Genomic DNA, 20,125 nt, shown 5'->3' with positions numbered 1-20,125 from the left:
ATCACAGAGGAATCAGCACGTGCATGCTTGCCCTGCAGGTGGAAGTGTGGGATCATGCATATATATGCGATCCAGCGCACAGCTATCACCCTTTAGCAGTAACACTGCTATAGGGAGGTCAGCAAGTGGTTAAAGGTTTAACAGAAGAAGATTTAACTTTCCCTTGCTCTATCCAAACCTAGAAAAAAATGTGGACAGAATGCCACTTTGATGCTTAGTACATAGAGTTTTCTATTACAGAATACTTTATTATTCCCAAAGGAAAATTTGGGAAATTGTTACCACTCAGCATATTGTGCCAACAGCTCACACTGTCCGTTGTAAATTCCTATCTAAAGTTATGCTTTGTTTAGGATTTAAAAAATGTTTTAAATTCTCAAAACTCTATTGATTAACAATTAAATGTGAACCTTAAACAAAAATGTAAAATTATTGCAATACATCAGTCCAGGTTAACCATGTAAGAAAATGCCTGCTGATCCCAATAGAAAGAGTATCCTTGTAACTTTCGGTTATATGAACTGAAACAATGTTAGCAGCTTTCCTAGCTATCCTGTGTGTAGCACCCTCTAGTGTGCTAGATGTAGATAGGTTTTTTTTTTTTTTGTAAGCGGTTAGTGTAAGTAAATTTGGCTTGGCAGAGAGCCAGGCCTGTTTTGAATCTGGGTCAGGGCTGAGTGACTAGGGGAGGCTGGATGACTCAGCAAGCAGCATCTTTGGAGACTCCCCCTGATTTCTGGAACCTTGGAGAAGCCTCTAGAAAGAGTGGAGTCTAGGAGGAGGTGCTTGTAGTATTGATGAGGGCCCCAGCCAATCCCCAGCAAAATGGGTCGCAAGGGGCAGGCTACCTCATAAATACTCCTAAATAATACCAGCAAGGGCAGTCAGGTGGAAGATAGAGAGAGTGCTGAGGAGGCTGTCGATGGCCTTTGAGGGTGCCCCCTAGTCTGGGGGGGGGGGGTTGACTTCAGGCCTGGGGGTCAAGTGCTGGAGGGACCCTCTACAACACACTGGGAATCATTCTAGTCTGGGAGGACTGTGGAAAAGGAGCCAGGAGGGCTAGTAAAGGGGGCAGCTGCAGCCAGGTGGGCTGGCAGTGCCTGAAGAGGTGGTGCTGGGATCAGTAGCGACAGGAGTGATTAAGTTGGACACTGCAATTTTTTGCTACACCCTTAAAGGGGCCTCGTGTTCCTGCCTATAAAAGGCTGTTGCTCTAAATCTGACTGAGTGCTTTGTCAGATCTACAGTGTGCCAGCTGTAACTCTGCATGCAAGTGCGCTGAAGGAAGTGAGAATTGTATATAGACTGTGTATAGGAGAAGTTGTCCCTGAAGTTTTTCAGTGGGCATCACATAATTTTTCCCAATCCAAGTTATATCCCCTCAAAAAAAAAAAACAAAGTACTGGACTGTTCTCTGACTCTGGAGTGACTGTAAAATTTGGTGTGCCTGGCTTTGCAGGGTGGGGGGATCCCAGTTCACTGAGGGTCCTCAGGGGGTGCGCTACATGTGAACTATGAAACCCCTCATCTGTATTTAATGGAGAGGGGGGCAGCAGTTGTTTGATTCAGAAACACAGCCCAGGGTGACAACACTTCTCTTCCAGTAAAGTGAGTGTTGTCATTCTAGGACAGGAGATGACAGGAAATGTGTTACTGGTAGGATTACATGTGAAAATAAAGGAAACCGGCATTAATAAGGAAGTGTAGCCACCACAACTAGAGATTGATTAGTTGCAATATTTTTGGTTTTCAGTTCAGATACGCTTTATTGTTATATGTTATATAATACATACCCTCGATGATATGGTCTGCTTCTTTAAAGGCCTTTTCTACATTTCCATGTAGAATTTGTTTATCAGGTTGAAAAAATGAGTTGGCCTTAATAGCATCCTAAAATGAATCAAGATATAGTGTTATACAATCTTGTGCTAATGTGATCTAGTTATATTGGATTAGGTGCATACAAATTGTGACTTGATGTAAATTTTTAACACTTTATATTTTAAAACTTTCAAAACCATATACAATAATTACAATATATTATGTTCTTAAAGTATCTGGCCGAGTTGTTCTAAATGGTTATAAAAGAGACCTATGAGTCTATTTTACATCACTAAAATTTCACCAATAGGTTTTGTATTCTGTTAAGACTGGAGTATAATCAAACAGAACGATAAAAATCACTTAACATAACTTAAAATGAATGCCCAATAAAAGAAGCCTGTACCAAAAAAATTTTAAGGCTGCCAATGCTGAATGTTTCTTTTGAAATTGCTAGTTGACCTCTACAAGGGCTTTATGATATTTGATTTACTGTCCTGGAACCAATATCCAAATCAGGACTGTGTTAATTTGGTATGCTTGCTCCCGGTTGGGGACTTAAAGCACTGAAGCCAGAGATAACCGAACAAGTAGCATTTTCAGAAGCAGACCTTTTCTCAGTACAGTTTCCTTTAAGTTCTTGCTTGCATTTCAATAAGAAGACAGTACCCCCTCAGGCACATTCACCTGAACAGATTCACCCACAATATAGTTTGAAACTGCTCACTATGGCTAAGAATCACCTACATAAAATACCTTCCAATGGTATAACGCGGTGGCCTGTGTTTCAGAAGGGCTGCAATTGTATTGATGGCCACACGATGCCCCTATAATCTAAAATTGGGAATGGTGAATGGACTGAAAATGTTAAAGTGATACTAAACACACACTGTTTCATTTACAATGTCCCTTCTTTCCATTTCGGTTCCATTGGCGAAAATAGGCTGAGACTTGGCATGCGATTCGGAACTGTCAAATCGCTTGACAAGTCTCACCAGTGTGACCCAGGGCTAAAGGCTGCTGTGGTGAATTGGCAGTATGGGATTCTGGGCTCCATTCATAAAAGCAGATCGCATGGTGCGGTATTTAGGTGCCCAGACACATTTTCCTTAATTACCGCATGCGATCCTGAAACTGTCAATTCATTATGCTGTTCTGCGGTATTTATCGCAAAACCCTGAAAAAGTGCAGTAAATACTTCATGAACAGGCATTAAACTCAGTTCACAGAAGGAAGTAAACAATTAAATGCATGTGGTAATTAAGGAAGGTGTACTGGTGTGGGATCTCCCTCAAAATCCATGGCAGACCCATATCTGTAATATCATAAAATAGCGCATTTTGTATTTTAGTGTTTTATTTGTGAATGCCAAAAATGAGTTGGGAAAATGCTGTATGGCATCTTACCGCATACTTGGATGCAGTAAGATACAGCTTTGTGAATAAAGCCCACTGCTTTTTTGCTTGCACATGGTTGGATGATTGAAGTCAGCACTTTACCTTTTTCACCTAGCACAGTGAAAATTCACTTTGCAAAGAGAACATTCACATAGTTAAGTAAAGTAGGTAAAGTAGTGCTGCTGACTTTAAATCATTTAAATCATATGTGAGCAAAAATTCAGTTTTCTTTGCGATTAGCCCTTTCTCTTCGATACAGTTGAACTCCAGCTCTTTTTTTAAAAAAAATTAAATATCAACATAAAAATACATATAAAATTTTGCCCCAATTATCTCAAAATATACAAACTGTTTTAAGACCTCCCTGCTATCTAACTCCCTTGTCACCTACTCTCACCTCCAGACCTTCAGAGCCTCTACCATCCTTTGGAACTCCCCAACCTAACTGGCTATCTCTTTTCGGTCCACCTTTAGGCTATCACTGTAAACCCAACTTTCAGAGAAACCTTTCTGACTTCTATGCAATAACTTTTACTTTCATCGTCAACTTATCCCTATACAAATAATACCTTTTTGCAGCACTTGCCCCTCAGTTTGTAAGCAGTCACAGGCAGGTTTTTTGTATTGTAACTGTCCTGTTTCCCTAATATTTTATGTACTGCACAAACTGTTTGTCTATAATTCCTGATTTATTTAATAATTATAAATAATACATTCAGTTAGCGTCACCAAGAGAAATTAAAATTCACTTTGAAAGTAAACATTCTATCTACTACATAAGTAAAATAACCCCCATTGACTAGATCCTAAAAAACAGGGCTTGGGGATTCGTGAGGCTTGCTCAAAACAGCACAGGAACAATTATGGAGGGCTTTCAAACACAGATTGAGCTTTGTAGAAATAGATTTCAGATTTTAGCATTCATTTTAAGTATTGCATAGTTGGTGGAATTGGGGTTTCAATTTAGTGATTATTCTCCTTTTCTCCAAGGAGAAACACAGTGTCCTGATGTGGTTGAGCACAGTCCTCAACCAAGCCTTAAATGTGAATGCATAAGGAAAAAAGTTATGGGAATAGATCTAACGTAAAAAAACAATCTTGAAGCAGCGCTAACAGGCATATAATTGATATGAAAAATAATAAAGTGAATCAGTGATAAGCAATAAAGTGCATAAATGGATTAAAGTGCATTCATTAAATATTCATAGTGCAAACAATGCGAATAGTGCAAAAATTGCTGAATAAAAGTGCAGTCCAAAGTAAATAGTTCACTTAGGTAGAACTAAGGTGCTGAAAAGGTGCTTGAAGTATTCCACATAGGTGCCAAGGTGCTCTCAAAGAAGAAAGCCTTATGGGGGATGCACTCACCAGACCTGGAATATAAAAAAGCCTCAAACTGTAACAATATTTCCCGGATGGATGGGTCTACTACAGCCTCCAAGTACCTCTGTTCCAGCTCCTCTATGCTCTCTCCTTAATCAGATGTTCAAAAAAAGGGGGAAGGATCCAGACATAGTGAAGCCCAAAGGGTGTTTTATTGGATAAAATATATTAAAACTACTCACAAAAGTGCACTAATTAACAGCATTAGAATATAGTAGAATCACAACGAATCATTCCACTTCTGCGTACGCTGCCAGCGTGCGTTCCGCGGTGGTTTCAGGAAGTGACGTCGTGTGATGTTCCTCTACCCGGAAGTACGTTGACGCGTTTCACCCGCCTACTATAGGCGTTATCAAAGACACGTGGAAGTGGAATGATTCGTTGTGATTCTGCTATATTCTAATGCTGTTAATAACTGCACTTTTGTGAGTAGTTTTAATATATTTTATCCAATAAAACACCCTACGGGCTTCACTATGTCTGGCTCCTTCCCCCTTTTTTTGAACATCTGATTAAGGAGAGAGCGTAGAGGAGCTGGAACAGAGGTACTTGGAGGCTGTAGTAGACCCATCCATCTAGGGAATATTGTTACAGTTCGAGGCTTGTTTATATTCCGGGTCTGGTGAGTGCATCCCCATAAGGGTTTCTTCTTTGAGAGCCACTTGGCACCTATGTGGAATACTTCAAGCACCTTTTCAGCACCTTAGTTCTACCTAAGTGAACTATTTACTTTGGACTGCACTTTTATACAGCAATTTTTGCACTATTCGCATTGTTTGCACTACGAATATTTCATGAATGCACTTTAATCCATTTATGCACTTTATTGCTTATCAATTTTGTATGTATTGATTATATATATTCACTGATTCACTTTATTATTTTTCACATCAATTATATGCCTGTTAGCGCTGCTTCAAGATTGTTTTTTAGTTTTTCTTGGTTTTTACCAAAGTGAGTAGCAGCTTCAGGAAGTATTTATTTATTTATTCAATTTTCACTATAGCACAGCTTTAAACACTTCTAGTTTTTACAAATAGATCTAACGTACCATATAAAACCAAAGACTTCCATCCTGAGTTTGACAATCTGGGTTATAACCAAATCATATCAAAAGTATTATGTGGCTTTGATCATTTATTTTTATTATGGCCATAGTTCCATTCAACAAAACCTTCCTTTGGGTCTCAGTAACACTCTAATCTGCATGACTGCACGCAATTATGCACTGCGTTGCTGAATGTTCTAATCCATCTTGGGGTTGATTTACTAAAATTGGAGAGTGCAAAATCTGGTGTAGCTCTGCATAGAAATCAGCTTCCAGTTTTTTTTAGTTTGTCAAAGCTTACTTAATCTAAAGTTAGAGGCTACCATGCACAGTTGCACCAGGTTTTGATCTCTCCAGTTTTAGTAAATCAACCCCTGTCTTTTTTGTAAAATACTGCATAACATTTGGAAATGTGAATAGAGTAAACAGTGTTAAACGAAATACCTCGACAGAGAGGATTGGTTTTAGATCCTGATAGGTTACATTCACTTTAGAAACAGCCCTTCTTGCATGTTCTGGAGTGTCAGCTACAACTGCACAGATTATTTGCCCTACACAAATTACCTGCAAACAAAACATAGGAAAATGAAAAAGACAATATTAACCAGCTCATGAAGAAATACCATTAATAGCAAATGCAAATGTTTTAACCCAGATTGTTTGTTGGTTTCAGAAACCCAACTCTATAGGCATGTGTAGGTGAATTGTATCACCATTATATTAAAAATGTAAAGATAATTGTAAGTATATAATATATGTACCCACTGGGTACCCCCAATATCCATTATAAACAGGCTTCTAATAGTATATAACAAAAAACACAACACACAATATGGGTAATCTCAGTGAAGCACAGTCAAGTCTGTTGGCTGACAGAGGTGAAGGTTCCACAACACATGCTTGTAAGATATGAGTGTTCATGTGGGCTGGATCACTGAGTTTAGGGTAGAGAAGTTTAGAAGACTGCTTTACTAGCTGTCCTGCTGAAGGTCCAGCCTGCTCATCGGGATCCCAGCTAAGCTGAGAGGGCCTGTTTAGCAATAAACCTCACCAGGGATCAAAGAGATGGTGCCACAAAAGACCTGCCCTGCGAGTTCACAGAGGAGCCTGCTTGATGGAGTCCGAGAGTGGCATTCCAAATTTGGGGGACACTAAGTACTGACCTATGGGGGAAGGATTTCAGTGGCTGTTTCTTTCAGTACTCCTGTTACACAGAGTACAAGGCTTGCCTGGCCTGAGACATTGCTGAAGGTGTCCCGGTGTTGTCCACTTAATATAAAGAAAAAAGGATTGCAGCGCTATATATAAAACATAAATGAATCATAAATCACGTCTACAACATAAAACAATAGATAAGCAAAAGTGCTTAGAGGTTCATATAATCAAGTGCTCATATTTGTGAAAAGAACATGACATAAAAATGCTAAATGCTCAAAAAATTACTCAAATAAAAGGCAGGTGGGGTGAATAAAAGTATTCCATCAAAAATAAAAACTGTAGACTATAGGAGTGCTCTGTAGGTATTATCTTATGCAGAAAAGGCCTCCACCAACTGGCTGAAATAAAAATTCATGATTTGCTCCCGATGGTGCACTTGGCGCGAAACGGCCGTTGAGCTTGGTGATATGCCTGAGGTCCAGCCGCCATTCTAAATCTGGAGTGGCGGCATCAGATGCAAGTGGATTTGTTTACATTACTGCATTTTATTGGACCTTTTAAATCTAAACCATTGCCTAGTTTCCAAACTTTCCTAGCATTTTGACGTTTTAGCTTGTTTTAAATTTTTCTTCAATAATTACTACACTATGAATATTTATGTTGCTTTGGTTGATTCATCCAAAGTGACTGACAGACATTGCGGTTCATCCTTGTGGATGTTTTGGGAGATCCGTCATATTTTGAGATGAAAGACATTACCACCTGAAACCATAATTGTTGTCCTAGACAGCCATTATTTCCGGTGAGTTTGTATTTCAGCCATTTGGTGGAAGCCTTTTCTGCACGAGATATTCCCTACAGAGCACTCCTATCTTCTACAGCTTTTATTTTTGATGGAATACTTTTATTATCAAGGAAACTTTACCCCACCTGGCTTTATTTATTAAGTCATTTTTGGAAGTTTAGCACTTTTTTGTCATGTTATTTTCACAAATATGAGCACTTGATTATTTGAACATCTGAGCACTTTTGCTTATCTATACATTTGTTTTAAGTTGTACACGTGATTAGGATTCATTTATGGAATCCTTTTTTCTTTATATGCACACTAGTGGTGGTATATTGACACTGACTGCAAATTGTTGACACTTTTATTGGGCGCGGACATTATTTTATTTTTACACTCTGTCCACTTATTGTTCTGCTGCTTAACCACTTCAGCCCAGGAACAGCCGACTGCAGAATGTGATGGTTAACTTTCCTGGTCTTTTTTCTTTTCTGAGCATGCCCAGTCTTGCTAATCTGCTGTCTGTCGGCCAAAATCTGTACTGACTGGCTGGTGTTGGCCAACAAAAATTTTAATGCCTGCACGACAGATTCTCTTCCGCCGAAAATGCACTGTCGGCTGTCGGAAGCATCATACTACTAACAAGCCTACAATCGGCCGATCGGTCGTCGGCCGAATATTTACGGCCAACAATCGGTATGTGTGTACGGGGCTTAAGTGACACTTGACACTTTTTTTGGAGACTAGGGACACTAAATCAGTGATTGACTAGTCATTGATCAAATCCAATCTATATTTAAGAGTGGGAGTTTATAGTAATCACTGTATAGGTATAAAAGGATTACAAAAGCATGGACTTTGAATGCTGGTTATGTTTGTATTCCATTTTGTATGCATTTATTCAAAAATGTTAAAGCCCCCATTCACACCAGTGTGGCTTTGAAGTCACGCTACCGAATTGAAATTTCAAAGCAGCAAATCAGTGTTATTTGCACTGCCAATTTTATTGCAGCTTGCGACTTTATACAACAAGTGTTTGAAAGTGTATGAAAGTCGCAATCAGAAAAAAATGGTGCAGGAACCTTTTCCTTAATTGCGCCAATTTGAACAGTTCCATTGCGGACAATGGGGTGCACTTCTCATCTCACCGGTGTGAACGGGGGCTTAATTAAATGTTTTCCCACAGACAAAAACAACAAATACAAACAAATCAGAAACCTAACAGACAATAAACAAAAAAAAATCCCTCTTCTCCCTACAAAATACGCTGTACTCATTGCATGAAATATACATTTTTAATTCTTTATTCTAGTTAAAAGGGATTCTGACTTGCTTAAGGCCCCATTCACACTAGTGCGACTTGTCCCGCGATTTTGGACTGCAAAATCGCATGACAAGTCGTTTTCCATTATTTTCAATGAGCCCCATTCATATCAGTGCGTTTTGAAGTAGCACCGACTTTAACCACTCTAGTACCGCTCACAGTAATACTACTGCGGCAGAGTGGCTCGTTCCCGTCCAGTCACGTAGTATTAACGTGACTGGACTCCTCCCCTTCTGGGCGGCGCTTGCGCGCCGCCGGAGGCTCGCTCCCGCTGTTTTCATTCACAGCGGGAGTCGGGCCAGGGGAGGAGCAGCGGCGATCGCCGCTGCTCTTACCCGATCGTCGGGGATCGAGTCTGGAGATCCGCCCGCTGTGTGTAAACACAGCGGGCGGATCTCCATAGTGACAGGGAGTGACAGATCGGACTGTTCAGCATAGCTGGACATCCGATCTGTCCATGAATCACACAGTCACCTCCCCCCCTACACGTCAGTAAGCACCAGGCATACATTAACCCCTCCCTCTCCAATAAAATTAACCCCTTCCCTGCCAGTGTCATTTTTACAGTAACAGTGCATATATACAGCACTGATTACTGCAGTAATGTCACTGGTACCCCCAAAAGTGTCAAAAATGTCAGTCAGGGGTCCGGTCTGTCCGCCGCAATGTCGCAGTCCCGCAAAAAAAATCGCAGATCGCCGCCATTACGCGTTAAAAAAAAAACACCAAAAATGACAGAAATCTTTCCCTTTGTTAGTAAACGCAATAACTTTTGCGCAAACCAATCAAAATACGCTTATTGCGATTTTTTTTACCAAACATAGGTAGCAGAAAACAAATTGGCCAAAAACTTTTAAAAAAATTGGTTTTTACATCTTTTTTGGGGGGAATTTCATATAAAAAAATGTGAAAAATATTGTTATTTTTTCAAAATAAACGCTCTTTTTTTGTTTATAGCGCAAAAAGTAAAAATCGCACAGGTGATCAAATACCACCAAAAGAAAGCTCTGTTTGTGGGAAAAAAAGGACGTAAATTTCGTTTGGGTACGGCGTCGCACGACCGCGCAATTGTCAGTTGAAGTCGCACAGCGCCGAATCGCAAAAAGTGGCCTGGACGGAAGACAGCAAAATCCTCCGGTTGTAAAGTGGTTAAAGTAGTTCCTGCACTACTTTGCCACGATTTTAATGCGTTTTGAGGCATATAGCCTTGCCATTGCTTTCAAAATCGCGGCAAAATCGCGGTAAAGTTGCGTTGCACTAGTGTGAATGGGGCCTAAATGAAAAATTAAGATCTATGATCAAGTAATTTGATTATATGCAAGGATGGAAAACAAAATTATATTTAATTTTTTTATTCATAAATTCAAGTGGTACCTCCTCCTCTGAAAATAAAGGTCCTTGTCCAGCGATCTCATTTATACCAGGGATATCCTTTGCTCTTATTACATCAACCACTCCAGGAGATTGGAGGGCATGAGAAACATCTATTGACCTGTAAAAAGTACAAAATGTATTATGAATCTGGCTGCCTGGGGATTAAAGGGTCACGAAAGGCAATTTTTAATTTTTGTGTTAAACATTCATCAGCTTCCATATTTTTCACACAGCTTGGAAAATGAAACTTAAAAAACAGTCTGGTTGCACTCTAGTCGAGACAAAGTCCAGACAAAGCCCATCTCAAAACACTTAATAATTTGCCCAACCTGTCAGTTAAAGTGGTTGTAAACCCCCATTTATGACTTTTGCCTATAGGTAAGCCTATAATAAGGCTTACCTATAGGTACTGTAAATATCTCCTAAACTTGCACCGTTTAGGAGATATTTACATTGCATGCAGCCGATGACATCATTGGCGCATGTGCTCTGAAGGAACGGCCACCTATGCGCTCGGGAGTGATGTCATTGCGCCTCCGGCCAATCAGATAGCCGGAGGGTGCGAACCAGGAAGAAGGATGACCAAACATGACTGCCGTGTTACCGGTGAGCGGATGGCACTGCGGGGGCTTCGTTCTTAGGTAGGTATTTCATAGTGAGCTAGTATGTGATGCATACTAGCTCATTATGCCTTTGTCTTTCAGGTTTTTTTTTTTTCCTGGGAGGTTTACAACCTCTTTAACTGCACCACCCCTGGAAACAAAGAAAGTTGTGTTCCTACTCACAGGAGTAACAATCCTAAGTTTTTCTGACAGTATTTTCCCCAAACACCACCGCAAAATTTTTGTAAAGCTAAAAACTACCAAAAATTGTTATTGGTAAATGCCTAGGTTGAATAGCGTACAGTATGTAAAGAAATTCTGGCTGGATATTCTATTGTTTGATTTTATAGCTTAACACCTCCTCCTCCACTTATAATGGCAACAACAAAAGCAAGACATACGTAATGTGGTATTAAATGGGTTTCTTTCTTTTTTAAATAACAGGGGCCACCAGGTGAGTTACGATAGAATGTGCTAGTATGCACTGCATATTAGCACACTATGGCACACTTGCCTGTCAAATGAAGCCCCCCAGCACTGCAACTGCTCCTGCTGCTTCCATCCTTACCCAGTCTTTCTTTTGGAGTTGCATGGGGAGTCACATTACCACGGCAAGTGCAGCAAATGTATGCCGAGCTGCACATGCGCAGCTCGGTGTATATGACAGCTGACAGATAGAATGAAGGGTTTATAACAAAAGAGAATGATAGCCTCATTTTGGTCATAAAAACCATACCTATTAGCAAATTTAAAAAATGTAGTTTATTACCACTTTAACAAGCAACCTGAAGTTATTAAAACATGCAGAAGGTAACAAAAGTTTAAACTACTTCAAAACCGGGCCAATTCTGATGTTTCTCACACAAACCTAATAAATCTGAGATTTTTCTAGAAAATTACTTAGAACACCCCATACATACATTATACACACACATGCATACCTTTTATTTATTTTTTTAAAGCAGGGGCCTCTCTCGAAAAAAAAAAAAAAAAAATGGTGGTTGCTGGATTGTTTTGCACCACATTTTTTAAAAACCCAAATTTTCAGGGAAAAAAAAATAGTTTAATGAATTTTAGTGCATACAAAACACAATATAATTCCCACATTTTTGATAAAATAGAAAATATGTTACGCAGAGTAGATACCAAACATGTCACGCTTTAAAAATTAGCACGCCCATGGGGTGGTGAGAAACTACGGTACATTAAATTGTCCATAGGCTATTCATTTAAAGCCTTTACAGGTTACCAGTTTAGAAATAAAGGCTGGCACTAGAATTATTGCTTTCATCCTGATGTTCAAGACGATACCTCCCGTGTGGTGCGATCACGGTTTACATATGCATGCAGGACCTACATGCATTTGCGCATTGACAGGTACTCTTTACTGAGAGATCTGGCATCTATTAGACCCCAGATCCTCCTCTGCCCTCAAAAGCATTGGTTTTTCAGATGCTTTAAAAGGAGATGTATGAGAATCCAGTTTTACGTAGGTGGATGCAGTATTGGCCCGATGCTGCATCTGTCCCCTGGCGCCTCTGTCAGCAGCTCTCTGCTCTGCCCCCTCCTCGCTCACTGGAGCACTGGGCTGTGGAGGGGCGGAGAGGGGCTTTGGCTGTACCTCTCCTTTTAAAGCCGGTAACTATTTGTAAACAAACCAAAAAAGTGATGAAATCCTTATCACTTCCAGTTGCTGATTTCTGGGGCGATTATGGATGTACTTGCCTTTCCTCTTCTAGCAGCTGGACAGGTCAATCATAGCAGTCCCAAACTTACCAATTGCACTAAAGAGCTTGAAAAATGGCAGGGGGAGGGGAGGACCCCTTCCACGCTCTGTGGAAGCGATTAGGTGGCTGTAGAACCACTTGGATCACTTCTACAGGAAAGTCCATCACCAGCCATAAATTTTTTATACCAGGATGATGGCTGCACGTCCAAAGGTCATGAAGTGATGCACAATACAGTGCTACAGTTTTCTCTCTTCAGGTCAATGCTGTACACCATTCAGAGATAAGGTGCCAGAAAAGTAAGCTGGCCATATACTAGTAGATTTTCAAATAATTTGAATGAAAATTCAGTACATTTGGGGACTTGTTTGCGTAACATTCCATTTTGAAATTGATGTAAAAAGTTTGAAAAAAAAAATGTTCTGGTCACTGTGGTAAAAATGCCAATTTTGACCCCCACTAACCATTAGAAATTGGAATGAACATTATCAAAATTTTTTGGGGAATTCTACCATTTTTACAGTTTGAACTCAGCACGCTTTTCCACATATGGCACAGCCATAGGGGTACATCCAACACAGACAATTTTTTGCTATACTGTTTAAAGAAAACCTATACTAAGGGGAGAAGGTTGCCATTGTGTCTCCCTGAAAGTGCTGTGGATGTCTGACTGCCATACTGAACAAATGGCTTCAGTTTCACTAGGTCAAGGAATTTTCCTCTGGATTACACAGCAGTGGCATCTTTAACCACTTTACCACTAGAGCATTTTGCTGTCTTACGTCTGGGCCACTTTTTGCGATTCGGACTTTCTTTTGGTGGTATTTGATCACCTGTGCGATTTTTACTTTTTGCGCTATAAACAAAAAAAGAGTGTTTATTTTGTTATTGAAAAAATAACAATATTTTTAACATTTTTTTATATGAAATTCCCCCCCAAAAAGATGTAAAAACCAATTTTTTTTTACATTTTTGGCCAATTTGTTTTCTGCTACCCATGATTGGTAAAAAAAAAAAAAAAATCGCAATAAGCGTATTTTGATTGGTTTGCGCAAAAGTTATTGCGTTTACTAACAAAGGGAAAGATTTCTGTCATTTTTGGTGTTTTTTTTTTTTTTTTTTTAACGCGTAATGGCGGCGATCTGCGATTTTTTTTGCGGGACTGCGACATTGCGGCGGACAGATCGGACCCTTGACTGACATTTTTGACACTTTTGGGGGTACCAGTGACATTACTGCAGTAATCAGTGCTATATATATGCACTGTTACTGTAAAAATGACACTGGCGGGGAAGGGGTTAATTTTATTGGAGAGGGAGGGGTTAATGTATGCCTGGTGCTTACTAACGTGTGGGGGGGGGGAGGTGACTGAGTGAGCCAGGGACAGATCGGATGTTCAGCTATGCTGAACACTCCGATCTGTCACTCCCTGTCACTTAGGAGATCCGCCCGCCTGTGTAAACAGACTGGATTCCCCGACGATCGGGGCAGAGCAGCGGCGATCGCCGCTGCTCCTCCCCTGGCCCGACTCCTGCTGTGAATGAAAACAGCGGGAGCGCGCCTCCGGCGGCGTGCGAGCGCCGCCTACGGGGGGAGGAGTCTGGCGACGTAGGTCTACGTCATCAGACGATAACGAGCCACTTTGCCGCAGTAGTACTCTGGTACTCAGTGGTAAAGTGGTTAAATAATAACAGCTCTGTTACCACTGTAGCACACTCCTAGTTAGGTGCTGATAGGTAGGTTATAGGTACATTTTAATATTTTTGGGGCTCTACTGTAGCCAGTGGAGCTGGGTTTTCTTCATTTGGTTTGTTCTGGGCTCTGCAGCTGCAGGCATCCCCGTCTCCCCCTGTCTTTTCAGAGAGTACTTTAAATATTGGGGGTGGAGAAGGTAGAACCAGGGCTGACCTTGTGTGCAGCCTCAGCCTATCCCTGGTTATGAGAGTGACCAGAAGGGGGCTGAGGAGTGTATATTGTATATAAAGGTCTGAAACATGGAATAGCAGGGTCCTTTCCTGGTTGGAGAGAGATCCAGTCTGGAAGTGCTGTTAAATCTTCCTGGTTGGAGAGAGATCCAGTCTGGAAGTGCTGTTAAATCTTCCTGGTTGGAGAGAGATCCAGTCTGGAAGTGCTGTTAAATCTTCCAAGGCCTTTGAAAAGCTGCAAGAAGTTTGGGGTGATTTTGGCTCAGAAGGGTTCTGAAGGATCATCCACCAGTTGCAGGAACAGCTCATGGAACAGCATCAGAAGGGTTGCTATCTCATCCCTTTAAACCCAAACACATATGAATTACACAGCTTCTAAAACGAATTTAATGCAGATAAGCACTAAGTAAGTTTAATTACCACCTTAATCAGACACAGAACCTGTATAATTAATATGCGTTTGGTTTTAAAGGGATGATGTGGCAACCCTAAGTGTCACCTGAAAGGGGGCATTCAGATAGCCAGTGACACAGTGAGTAGGCCTGAAAGAGATTCTGAGTGAAAGACCATTGCCATTGTGTTTTCTTTTTTGGAAAGACTGTTCAGACATGCTAGCCAATGGAAACCCCCTGTGCTGAATTGTTTGCAAGTTCCTACATAGACGATTTCTATCTCAGCTAACCGTTTGCTAGATAGTGTCCTCAGTCAAGTCAAGGCTCATCCCAACCCCCATCCCAGTTCTTCAAACAATAAAAACCACTAAGAGACCATCTGCCCGCTCACTATGTGAAAGACCGAGAAGCTTTGTGCATCTGGCTGAAAATACCTTGTGATTGGCTGCCTTGCACTAAATTGGGACCAGAACCTGGGTTAAACAGCAGGACCAGCTCAGTGTGTGCTACACCACATTAAAAATGCCACAGTTAAAAGCAGCTATCATACAGGTACATTCAAATACCTGTGTGCCAATTTGTTTGAAATTTTCCTTCTTGATAGATTTCACCTAAATTTCACAGGAACAAGACACTTCAAGGAGTGTCAGAATCTAGTTCATTTGGTCCCGATTCCCCTGTCCTACCTTACTCCTGCTACATCAGTGCAGTTTACAGTGCTAGGCCATAATGAGGGAGCATGCGTACAGAGCAGTAGTTTGCTAAGTTCTGAGTTTAATGTCGCGATCTGATAAATATTTCCTTTGTTTTGGACAATGTGCTCTATAGGTAAACTTCAGCCATGTGCAGGGGATTATTCATGTAAGTACCCAACACTGTCAGAGGCTTGTGTAAAACACAGCAATAGCACTTTCAGCCGAAAGCCCTGGCTATTAGCCAACAGGGTCAGGGCTGGGGAGGGGGGAAACCCAGGGCTGGGGGGGCTCCCACCCACCGTGGTCAGTGGTTCATGGAATTGCGATAGCTGCTTTTTTAACAGCTAGAGCAGGGAGTCAAACTCAATTTCATCGTGGGCCGCATCAGCATTATGATTGCCCTCAAAGGGCCGGTTATTATTATTATTATGCAGGATTTATATAGCCGCCAACAGTTTGCGCAGCGCTATACAATATGATTATATCTGTAAGAGTAGATGTCCAGAGCACCCCATGCCTCCTTACACCTTTACACGAGAAGTCAAGAGCCCCACCATCATCAGAAGTAAGGAGTCACCCACCCTTCCTTACATCACTATGCACCCCCTTACCTTGTGCTGCTGTCAGGAAGAAGATGCGGGTTGATCTGGGAAGAAGAAAGTTCAGGGTCTGGAGGAGAACCATAGGAGGGCTGGAGTCAGCCTCTAGAGTCTGCTGAATGCTGAGACCAGGGGAGGCAGAGGCAAGCTTGTGTTGCGGCTGCACACAGAGGTGCAGGATCTGAAGGAGGAGTTCTGCCCTCCTCTCTGCTGCGGACTGCTGGGAGGGGGGGGCAAAGACAAGCCTCTCTGAAGCTACACTGGGGAGTGCAGGATCTGGTAAAGGCGTTCTGTCCTCTCTACTGCTGACTATTAAGACATGGTGGGGGCAGAGACAAGGGGGGTGCCGCAGCTGCATGAAAGGGGCGAGGGCCACATGAAATGGCCTGGGGGGCCGCATTCGGCCCGCGGGCCTTGTGTTTGACACCTGTGAGCTAGAGGCTTCTGCTAATGTAAGGTGGGGTGATGAGCGCAAAAGCTCAACAAAAACAGCTGCGCTGTATCATCACAATGGGAAATCCCCAAAGCTGGAGTCTTTTTAATCATGTTTTGAAGAAGTTTTAAACGGTGAAAAAAAGTTTAATTTGAACACACGCACACACACCTATTCTTGCAACCAAATTTAACATATGTGCTGTAACATTCTAATTGATCGCTCCTGAAAATGTTATCTATACGAATTAATCATACCTTTGATTACTTTTGAACAAAAATATTACTTACACAATCTTGGCATGAGCCTTTTTGCTGGTGACAAAAGCGATGAAAAGTTCTTGGTCCACAGGTGGCATGTCATCTACATACACTGCCTCCCCTGTGGCCTGCTTTATGCCAGACAGGTGAACTATTGGACGGCCAACAGGGTCCTGACTTGGCTGATTGGAGTTTACTTCCTGAGTCAAATATAAAATGTTAAAAAGACTCATGTAAACTAGAAACACTACAGTCACAATAAAAATTACATTTTTTAAAAACCTGCCCTGTCATTAAAATGGGTTCTTCAAGTCAGTTTTTCTCAGGTGACTAAATAAACTTGCTTCAAATATGAACTGTCTTTATACTGACGAGCACTCCAAGGACCACTATTGATGGTCAAAACAGGGTATACTACGGACATAATGGGGTCTATTTATAATAAATAATTGTTAAAATTCCTCAGTATTCACACAGCTGTCGTAATAATCCCCATAATAATAGGTACATTATGTGCTTTTCATATCGAGCACTCCAAGGACCACTATTGATGGGCAAAACAGGGTATACTACGGACATAATGGGGTCTATTTATAATAAATAATTGTTAAAATTCCTCAGTATTCACACAGCTGTCATAATAATCCCCATAATAATAGGTACATTATGTGCTTTTCATATCACAGGCATGTAGGCAGGGGTAAGTCTCCTTTATTTTGAGCTCCTTCTTAGAGGTGGCATTTTTAAGTTGTGGCTGCCCTTTTAAAGGTGGTAAGAGCCAGGGTAGAGCAGCCAGAGAGGATAAGACATGTGAAAGGGTTCTGTGTGCTTTCCCATTTGGGAGAGGGGCTAGAAGGACTACAGCAAGTGAGCCTGTTAATGTCAAGTAGAGGGAAGGACTTAAAGGGGCATGCTGCCATTCACTAAAGTGATTTTTTCTTTTTTTCAAATGAAAAGGCTACATACCTTTTATCACACCGCAGCTGTGTGGTCACATGATCCCCTGTGCTGGCCGGTCCCGATTTATGGAGAGAAACAGGAGGGGCCGAGATTCCTTTGTGACGTCAGCCAGGTTGATCAGTGACTACTGCAATGCTATCCCGGTCTTCACCGTGAACTATGCGACTGTACTAAGTTACTACTCATTACCATTACTTGGAAAAATAGGTTACCTTTGATTTGGAGTGTTCTCCCCAATTTTATGTAACTTTTAAGAACAATTCCAAGTAAAACATATTCTGCAACTAGAAGTCTCTTTGTGGTGTTCTTCTTAAAGTATTGTAGAATGGAATACAGAATACAGTTTACAGGCAATGTTGGGGGAGAAGAGTATGCGATTTTACTAGTGCGAGCCTGGTTGGCCCTGGGGTGGATGGTGATGGATGAAAAGGGAGTCTCCCACTTGACAGTGAGAGTCATATCACTAATCAGGCGATTTCCTATTCTACTGGAATGCATATCCTAGCGTGATTGGCTTAAAAGGGGCTCAACAGAAGTCAGTAAATGTCAGAAAGTGTAAAGTACAGCATTTTCCCCAAGAAGACTAAGAAAAGGCAGTGTCTGTCTGCAGAATTGAATCAAATACATTCAGGTTTGCTCCGCTCATCAATTTGGAGTCAGATGTTCAATGCCATGTCACAGCAATCTGAGTCAGGAACAAGTAAATAATCTTGTAATTACATTACATCAGGGCTGTCTTTAACACAGGGCAAAAAGGGGCAGCTGCCCCGGGCCCAGCCATTGTTGTGGGACCCAAAGCAGCTGTCCCTTGTGTCCCCACTGCCCACAAATAGTTGATAAGTGCATTTGGTAGGGCCAAAGAAAATATTTGCCCAGGGTCCAGTCAATACTAAAGACAGCCCTGCATGACATGTTCAGGCTACCCACACATGCATTTCTGCTAGACAGCCTATAGCTTTGTCTGCATGGATGTTTTCTTTTGCCTGCAAACCCAAGCTTTTGTAATCCGTGGTAACACCTAATTTCAGGTTATGTCAATGTTGAAAAATTACAAGTACCAAGTATTTTTTTAAAATGTTGCAGACCAATTTCTGATTACTCTTGCATGTATCAGATGTATTTGATGTACACAGGATCCATTTTATGTGTCAAAGACAATAGATCAAAGTACGATCATTTCTCTTACCTGGAAAATCTGTAAGGTTTTAGGTGCTTTAGTCTCAAAATCACGGATAGCACTTTTATACTCTGCAACACCAAGGGAATTGGATACCTAAAATATGGCAAAAAGATATTAGGGCATAAAGGCATTTTTGTGGAAGGTGTGGGTAGTGTGTGTGTGTGTGTGTGTGTGTGTGTGTGTGTGTGTGTGTGTGTGCTTAAGGACCTTGAGCCGCTTACAGCTGGTAAATTGGTTATACCAAAATTGCTAAAAATTGTTCCACCCCAGCATCTATCCATGTACCAAGAAAGCCATCCACATCTAGTATTTAGCAGGTGCAGTGAGCTAGTCTGCCACTGGGTGGCCCTGTTCCAGAGTAGTGCTGGTAACAGAGCAACGTTATTAGGTGCTAGGTCTCTTTTAGTTAGAGCCCTCCTGTAATAATGTCAGTGCCCATATACAAGCCTGGTTGGGAGGAGTCTTAGTGCAGTTAGGGCATGGGAGCAAAGGACCCCACCATCAGATGTAGTCAGCAAGTGGAGGCCCCAAACAGGGCAGGGTGACAGGGAGAGGTAGACCTGTTCCCAGTAGAGCAGGCTGTAGATTTTGACCCTTATGGTGGTGGAGGCTAGGGAGGGTTGCAAAAGGTCTTTTAGGCCAGCCTAAGTGTTCTCTTGAGTGAGGCTATTCCCCTGGAGGACCTCAGAGAGATGTACTGAAGCTAGAGGTGTCAGAGATCCTAACTCAAGGGAGGAACAGTGAGTGGACATAGACAGCCTAAGGTGAACCAGTACTATTACCCGGGTAGAGAGACTGGGAAGATGGCTTACTAAATGTGCTGCTTTCCCATGCGACTGCTGCGGATCGTCCACTCAAATTGTGTGAGATAAACACCAGCTGTCATATTTTGAAGGAAAACCTAACTAAACTGAAAGACATGTATATGGCTGCCTGGCAATGTTCTTAAAATAAATTCATTTTAATTAGTTTAATTTTTTTTTTTTTTTTTTTTTTTTAGAATTGTCTGTTTAGCATTGTGCTTTATTGCTCATTACTTACAGGCTCATGTAAGCTCTGC

At 41.4% G+C, this 20,125-nt stretch overlaps 1 protein-coding gene across 1 annotated transcript in view; it reads right to left on the bottom strand.

Annotated features, from left to right (window-relative positions):
- The window catches only part of LOC309557970 (aldehyde oxidase 1-like), a 159,072-nt gene that overhangs the window by 66,838 nt on the left and 72,109 nt on the right, over nt 1–20,125 (bottom strand). Inside the window, exons 15-20 of the mRNA XM_082260859.1 lie at nt 20,107–20,125; nt 19,072–19,158; nt 16,956–17,125; nt 10,293–10,410; nt 6,094–6,213; nt 1,794–1,890 (exon numbers count right to left, since the gene is read on the bottom strand). The exon at nt 20,107–20,125 is cut by the window's right edge and continues 144 nt beyond it. Of these exons, the coding sequence (XP_082116985.1) occupies nt 1,794–1,890; nt 6,094–6,213; nt 10,293–10,410; nt 16,956–17,125; nt 19,072–19,158; nt 20,107–20,125 (611 nt within the window). The remainder of the gene's footprint in view (nt 1–1,793; nt 1,891–6,093; nt 6,214–10,292; nt 10,411–16,955; nt 17,126–19,071; nt 19,159–20,106) is intronic.

The sequence above is a fragment of the Pelophylax lessonae genome (assembly GCF_965119305.1).
Source record: "Pelophylax lessonae genome assembly, chromosome: 6".
NCBI lineage: Eukaryota > Metazoa > Chordata > Amphibia > Anura > Ranidae > Pelophylax > Pelophylax lessonae.
Note: the sequence above shows the minus strand (reverse complement) of the source record. Positions and strands in the feature narration are given on the sequence as shown.